Below are 8,381 nucleotides of genomic sequence, written 5' to 3'. Positions count from 1 at the left end.
TTCTTCTTCTTCTTCTTCTTCTTCTTCTTCTTCTTCTTCTTCTTCTTCTTCTTCTTCTTCTTCTTCTTCTTCTTCTTCTTCTTCTTCTTCTTCTTCTTCTTCTTCTTCTTCTTCTTCTTCTTCTTCTTCTTCTTCTTCTTCTTCTTCTTCTTCTTCTTCTTCTTCTTCTTCTTCTTCTTCTTCTTCTTCTTCTTCTTTTCTTCTCCTCCTCCTCCTCCTCCTCCTCCTCCTCCTCCTCCTCCTCCTCCTCCTCCTCCTCCTCCTCCTCCTCCTCCTCCTCCTCCTCCTCCTTCTTCTTCTTCTTCTTCTTCTTCTTCTTCTTCTTCTTCTTCTTCTTCTTCTTCTTCTTCTTCTTCTTCTTCTTCTTCTTCTTCTCCTTCTCCTTCTTCTCTTTCTCCCTCTCTCTTTTTCTCTATTTTAATCTCTCTTTTTTCTTCTTTATCTCTCTTTTCCTTTTGGGCATTATGGTTTGCCCAATACAGATACTGAAAGTTTATCGTTTCAATCCCTTGACCTACTTTCAGCACTCAGTTCTTATCCAGAGTATATATTTCTAATTTTATAATAAAAATTTTAGAACACAGGTTTCCAATACCATTAATTGCTGTCAAAATTTAACTCTGCGGTTCAAACAAAATCCTCTTTATTTTGTGAAAATATATTTGATGTCTTACTATATTTATGATATATAAACATAAAATAAATATATTTTATGTCTTAATATATTTATTATATATATTTATTCTGTTATAAATAAAGCTAAACCTTTTGATGAAAAGAAAAATCATTTTGCACAAAATGAAATATGCACAATATATAGCCTATAATTTTGCATCAAATAGAGAACTGTATGTTATCAATATGTGATTTAAAATATACCAAACATTAATTACTTAATATGTTAATTTTAGTTTTTTTAGGCACTGCATTATATTGCATAGGTTTGAAAGTAAGAATCTACTCTACTTCCAGAAACACATAAAGTAGTTAATACACAGGTAATTTCATCACTATGTGTGTGATGGCTTGATAAGAATGCGTGCAGATTGACTTTTACATGTCTCATACACCGGGTACTAAACAGCATTGTGAGAATAAGTTCAGAGCTGATTTTCGGTCATTGAAATCTGTTTCTTAAAATATATTCACTTTAGTTTCTATTGTTTAATATGTGTCTCATAATTTTCACAAATGTGTTACTAATTAGGTAAAGGACAATGAAGTGGCCATTGTGGCAACATTGAAAGAGTGCAAATATGCTGGCATTTCTTAAATGTGGACATTGAATCTTAGTTGAAGATGAAAGAAACTAATTACCTTGGGAGTTTCGGCATCAGAGACGGAGTGAAGGGACAGATGCACCGTAATGGGTGAGCTCTGCACCACGGCGTAAAGTGAAAATACAAAGTTAAGATTCACTTTCCTGGAATGACAGGTATAATCAAGTAATTTATCTCACTGGGGAGGTATATTCAGATCATTCTTTTGTTAGCTTCCTGGTGTCATATTTATTTACTAGTACTTACATATAAACTTTTATTTATTTTTATTTATTCATTTTTGGCTTGGGAGGCACATCTGCTGATGTTCAGGGTATACTGCTGGCCCTGCATTTAGGAATTACTCCTGGCGTTACCACAGGTCCATATGAGATGCTGGGGATTGAACTGGAGTCTGCTGTTTGCAAAGCAATTGCCTTACCTTCTGTACATAGTCTGGCCTGTACATAATCTTTTACATAGCATACCATAATAATCCCATAGGTTTTCAGTTCAGTTATTAGGGAACACTTTCTCTACAGAAAAGAATTAAACCTTATAGGGGCTGGAGCGATAGCACAGTGGGTAGGGCATTTTCTTTAATTGTGGCCAACCCGGGTTTGATTCCTCCGTCCCTCTCAGAGAGCCTGGCAAGCTACCAAAAATATCTCGCCTGCATGGCAGAGCCTGGCAAGCTCTCCGTGGCATATTTGATATGCCCGAAACAATAACAACAAGTCTTACAATGGAGACGTTACTGGTGCCTGCTCGAGCAACAGGATGACAATGATACAATGACAGTGGATTTACTTATTAAATGTTATGCACTTTTCTAAATGCTTCACATATTATTAACTAAAAAGCATCTCTTATCTCAAAACAATCTATGCTTACCACAATTTATGAGATACGTTTCTCTATATATTTCCAAATTTTTCATTCATAGATAAAATATAGAGTGGTAAATGTTTCAGGGACTGATTGAAGATTTAGGATTCAAACTCAGATAATCTCATTCTTCCTTATGGTAATGTCTGTGACAATATAATTAATTTTGTTAAAATAAAAATCTGGGGCCAAAGAGAAAGTAGATTTACAGGGTGCTTGCCTTGCATGCAGCAAACTTGGGTTCAATTCCCCAAACCTCCTACATGGTCCCCTGATCCTGCCAGGAATAATCCTGAGCACAGATCTAGGAATAAGTCTTGAGCACTGCTGAAGGTGACAAAAAAAATAAATTAAAAAATAAAAGTATGTACCCTATAGTAAAAATATGCATCGATTAAACTATTACCCTCAACTTTCCTGGCTAGCACATATCTCTCTGATAGAAGAAAATTACTCAATGTAATGATGATATTAATCCCATTGTTATTATTTTAAACAGAAAGGGAACTAACATATTGGAATAAAGGTCATGATTATGACAAAGAGGTAGCTGCCAGGATTTCAAATGTAATCAACCCAGTCTTAAATCTGCTTAGTTTATTTTTCCCCTTTGGCCTTTCTTCCCTCTATCTCAGTCATCAGTTGCTGCTGATATTAATGACTTTATTATTTCTGATGTCCCGTGAGACACAGTAGAAAATGGAAATGTTCAATATTAAAAGAATCTGATGGACTGGGACAAAGTTGTTAAAAAAAACCTGTAAAGTGGAGTCAGAGAGACAGTGTAGCTGATATGGCACATGCAACATATGGTCCCCCAAATTTTGCTGGGAGTGATCCCTGAGTAGAGTGAGCACCCCAAACCGAATTGATGATACTGATATAAAATGTATATTTTCCATTTTCTATATCACTTTTTCTCATAGATCTGACTGAAGAAAAATAAATCAGCCACTGAGCAATGAGAAACCATACAGAAATAGCAGATTTTATTCTTCTGGGACTGTCCGATGATCCAAAATTTCAAGCTGTCATCTTTATATTTCTTCTCATTACTTACATGCTCAGCATCACAGGGAACCTGACAATTATCACGCTCACTTTGCTGGATTCACACCTTCAGACCCCCATGTATTTCTTTCTCAGAAATTTTTCCATATTAGAAGTTTCATTCACAACTGTCAGTATCCCCAAATTCCTGAGTACTATTATTTCAGGCGATAAAACCATTTCCTTCAGTGATTGCTTTGCTCAATTATTTTTTTTAATTCTCTTGGGAGTCACTGAATTTTACCTGCTGGCCGCCATGTCCTATGACCGTTACATTGCAATCTGCAAACCACTGCACTACATGACAATCATGAGTCGCAAAGTGTGTGTACTACTTGTCTTCTCATCGTGGTTCACTTCCTTCTTAATTATATTCCCTGCGCTCTTAATGCTCTTAAAGCTGGATTACTGTAAATCTAATATTATTGATCACTTTACCTGTGATTATTTCCCCCTTCTGCAGCTTTCTTGTTCAGACACAAACTTCCTTGAGAAACTTGGGTTTGCTTGTGCTGTCTTTACTCTAATGTTCACTTTGGCATTGGTAATTCTTTCCTACACATACATCATCAGAACGATTTTAAAGATCCCTTCTGCTAGTCAGAGAAAAAAGGCATTTTCCACGTGTTCCTCCCACATGATTGTCATCTCTCTCTCTTATGGCAGCTGCATTTTTATGTACATCAAGCCTTCAGCACAAGAAAGGGTATCTTTGAGCAAGGGAGTTGCCATATTAAACACCTCAGTAGCTCCTATGCTAAATCCTTTTATTTACAGTTTAAGGAATCAACAAGTTAAGCAAGCTTTTATGGATATGGCAAAAAAATCTATCTTCTACAGACAAATGAAATGATATAATGAAATAATTTAGACACACTGCAGATTAATTTTAAAAGTATAAACATAAAAATTTTAGTAAGCTCTTTAACGATGTAATTCTTATCATCATTGTACAATTTCAGTTTTTAAACTTTTTTAAAACTTTTGTTTGTTTGTTTGTTTGTTTGTTTGCTTTTTGGGTCACACCCGGCTATGCACAAGTGTTATTCCTGGCTCTGCACTCAGGAATTACCCCTGGCGGTGCTCAGCGTACCATATGGGATGCTGGGATTCGAACCCGGGTTGGCTGCACGCAAGGCAAATGCCCTACCTGCTGTGCTATCACTCCAGCCCCAAATTTCAGTTTTTAATAGTTTATGAGTGCGTCTGTTTAATAGATTATGCTTTTAATTTAAATTATATTTTTTATTTTCTTTCTGATATTTCTCTGAGTACATGGCTAGATGCTACTAATTAATAATATCCTGAAAAGTAAAATAATCCAAAAACCTATTCTGAATTTTGTTTAACAGAAAATGATCACCAGATTAAGGAGACACATTTATGAATGAAGAATATTTTGCTTAGTATGTTACATATGTAATTTTATTATTTTTTCATTTGTTGAACATTTCTTTAAGCATCTTATAATTTCTCTATAGGAAAAAAGGAAATGTCATGTAACTTATTCAAAATGTAAATGCTTGTATTTAAAAACCAAGAACAATATTTTCTCACTTTAGTAGGTTATTCAACATAACATCTATGAATAAAAAATAGATTAAAATATATACTTTTGTAAGTATTGAATGGTCAATTGCTTTCAATATTTTCAAATCCTATGCCTTAATAATGTGTATGTATATGAAGTTATCTATCTAGAGACAGAAAGATAGATACCTACTTAATATGTATATAGGTTTGCCTATATACAAAGAACCTTTATATATATATGTATGTATATATATATATAGGTTTACCTATATACATATTATCTTATATACACATTTGACATAGGCAGGTAGACAGGGAAAGGCCCACATGAAGATGGATTTCCTAGGAAGTAATAAAACCAACAACCTCAAGGCTACAAAGAGCTGACCTTTTGAGATCAGGAGCCTGGTACCACAGACCCTAGAAGGCTAGACCTCCCCCACTTTGAGAGAAGCTTAAGCAGGAACAAAGGTCAAGGAAAGGAATTTCAAAGAAGACTATCAACCACTTCCAACTCTCCCAACCTCTTGGCAACCACCCTAGCAATAGATTCTTGGATTCTTACCTAGCTAGAAGCCCCATGTGGGGCAGTGTGGGGAAAAAAGAAAAACAAAACAACAACAACAACTTATAAAAGCCACCTTGACAAAGGACGTGTGCACATCCACTGCCCTAGTCCATGTGTTACTTGTGCTTACATAGACAGGCACAAGTGGTGCCCAAGCACATGTGTCACCTCAGCTCCCCTCTTGAGCTGTGTACTGGGGCTCTCTCTGCATTTGGAGAAGCCCATGTTCTCTCTTGAGCATGTTACTCTCTCTCCTCTTCTCTCCCTCCTCACTTTACTCAAAACCTCCAAATAAAATCTGTTTTTACTTGACCGCTCGTCTACTCATGAAATTCTTTTCTGTGAGGTAGGATAAGGACCCAGAAATCCTGGGTAAAGTCTACAACTGGCTTTATTTTACTATAAAAAGTGATTCCTTGCTACAGCCTGAGTTCATGGCTCCCTGAGAAATTGAGTGGTGGGATTAATTTCTGTGATGAGAAGATCAAGGGGGAATCAGATGGGCTTGACAGTCATCTACTGGGGCTGGCTCATGCTGTGTAGAGGCTCATTGCATACTTTATCAGTCTGAGCCTTCACAGTTGGTCATAGGGTAGCAGAGATGGATATGGACAAAGTGGCCATCTCTCTCCTCTCTGCCTCACATAAGCCATCCGTGGGGGCCCACTGACCTCATATTCACGTATTTTAGTATCACTGTATCACTGTGATCCCTTTGCTCATTGATTTGCCCAAACAGGCACCAGTAACAACTCCATTGTGAGACTTGTTACTGTTTTTGGCATACCAAATACACCATGGGTAGCTTGCCAGGCTCTGCCATGTGGGCGAGATACTCTCAGTAGCTTGCCGGGCTCTCTGAGAGGGATGGAGGAATCGAACCTGGGTCGGCCACGTGCAAGGCAAACGCCCTACCTGCTGTGCTATCGCTCCAGCCTTATGTTATAGTATATAGGTCATATATACATAAATTTTTTTTTATAGAAAGCGAAAAAATAACTTCTAGATATATAGAACCATTTTACTTTCTCCAATTTTATAGATGCTACACTCTGATTCTGTGAAACTTTTTGATTAGTTTGAAATACCATGTATCCAAGTTATTTTATACCTAAACAAAATAATTTTATCTTGTAGAACATAAAGCCTTCTAAATAAAGCATAATTTTCATTTATTCGGAAAATTGAGATTCTTTTTATCTACTAATTTATGCTTTCACATTTTCCACTTAGCCTTAATGAGTACTTAAAGTATTTTACAAGGAATGTTTGTGTGTGTGTGTGTGTGTGTGATTGTAAGTGTGTGTAAAGTCGAATGGAGTTATGGATTAAAAAATACGCTCTAGTTAGATTGCTTCCTGCCATTAGGTCTTGGGCCTGATGATTTCTGACTTGAGAAGGACTACACACTGACATAATGTTATTTCTATCTAGTGATAATTATGAGATGCTTTCCATTTAACAATATAGTGTGAAATTTGTTAAAGTGAGTATAAAAGGTTGTAGAAAATGTAAGATTCTCTCTACCAGAAATAATTTCTTAGCACGGATCATGGAGTAAGCCCTAAACACTGCTGGATATAGTTCAGAAATGAACAAAAAGATACAAATTCAAAATATTAAAGAAAAGTTATGACAATTTCTTAGTTTTCATTCATGGTATTTGACATTAAATTTTTATGTGAAAAAAATAGTTGACAGGGACTGGAGTGATAGCACAGAGGTTCGAATCCCAGCATCCCATATGGTCCCCTGAGCACCACCAGGGGTAATTCCTGAGTGCATGAGCCAGGAATGACCCCTGTACATTGCCGGGTGTGACCCAAAAAGCAAAAAACAAACAAACAAACAAACAAACAAGAATAGTTGACAAACTTGACATTATTTTTTAAGTCTTTATTTACTGACTTATAAATCAGGTATAATACCAGCTATAACTTACTCCAAGATGCAAAGAAATTTGAAAACATATAACAGTGATAGGTATGAATATAGTAACTTTTATTAACATTTTTTCTGTCTTTACCTGTATCATTGTGAAGGTGTGCAGACTACATTTTTAAGGTAGTAAGACCTCTTAGCTTAAGCTCTACCATCTTTTCCTTCTTTTATCAAGGTCTATAGACAATTCTGTGTAAATGATTTGTAGTAGATTTTCTTTAGCTGATGCCATATTAATTTATTACTCACATTTTATTTCATTTTATTTATAAAGTTGTTCATAAAATTTATTACATTCAATATTTTACCACCACCACAACATCATCACCATTATTTTGAATTTTCCCACCACCACCCAAGCCTGCCCCCAAAGCAGGTCCTAAATAATTTATTTTGTATGGCTATTATTATTAACAATGCATTAAGAATGATCCCAAAAGTTTCCTTAGAGGAAAATGTGTGAAGATTGTTATTTCACCCTAGAGCCATTAGGCTCTTGCATAATAGATTATGAACATGTTGTTACATGTAGAGCCTTGTGTGCTAATATTTATTTATTTATTTATTTATTTATTTTTGGATTGAGATCAATTGCCCTCTACCTTAACTCCATCGAAAGTAGTACCAAGTGGGCTACTCTTGGTACATCAGTGGAGTAGAGTATGAAATCTCACGTGGCTGTGAATGTGGCTGTATGCTCCAGGCATTCTAAAATTTTAAATAGAGTGAGACAACTGGAGATGGCTGCAGGATCCGGAAGCATCTCTGCAGTTTGTTACTCTCTTCCAAGATTTATTTATGAGTCTCTGGATCATGGTCATGGTCATTAATGAGCTTAAATGGTGCTGGATGCAGTTTGTGGGTGTGACTAGCAGGCTCCAGGAAATTGAGGGAAATGGAGGGAGGTCTCCTGTTCCCAACTCTGCAAGAGCCTGGAGATTTAGGTCTCAAAAGATGCATACCTGAGTTTTTCAGCAGATTCATTCTCATGCATGAGGAGCTAGTACTGAGCCTCTGCAGATCAGTGTGAGCATGGTGGTGATTGGATTCTGGAAGTTTTTGGCTGCCAGGGCTCTATTGGGGATGGTGGTGGGCTCCTCCGCCCCCCCCTTGGGTTGCCCTGGAAATGAGGTTCAGCCTGG

At 36.5% G+C, this 8,381-nt stretch overlaps 1 protein-coding gene across 1 annotated transcript; it reads left to right on the top strand.

Moving 5' to 3' along the window:
* Positions 1-3,108: 3,108 nt before the first annotated feature.
* On the top strand, positions 3,109-4,050 carry LOC101551533 (olfactory receptor 6C1). Its single transcript, XM_004601858.2, has one exon. It carries the CDS (start codon positions 3,109-3,111, stop codon positions 4,048-4,050), a length of 942 nt encoding a protein of 313 aa, XP_004601915.2.
* The last annotated feature ends 4,331 nt before the right edge of the window (positions 4,051-8,381 follow it).

This window comes from Sorex araneus, chromosome 2, assembly GCF_027595985.1.
Source record: "Sorex araneus isolate mSorAra2 chromosome 2, mSorAra2.pri, whole genome shotgun sequence".
NCBI lineage: Eukaryota > Metazoa > Chordata > Mammalia > Eulipotyphla > Soricidae > Sorex > Sorex araneus.
This window is presented reverse-complemented; position numbering and strand designations above follow the sequence as displayed.

Bases quoted from the DNA above. Each gene is read 5' to 3' on its own strand.
- LOC101551533 (XM_004601858.2), top strand. From the start codon at position 3,109: ATGAGAAACCATACAGAAATAGCAGATTTTATTCTTCTGGGACTGTCC.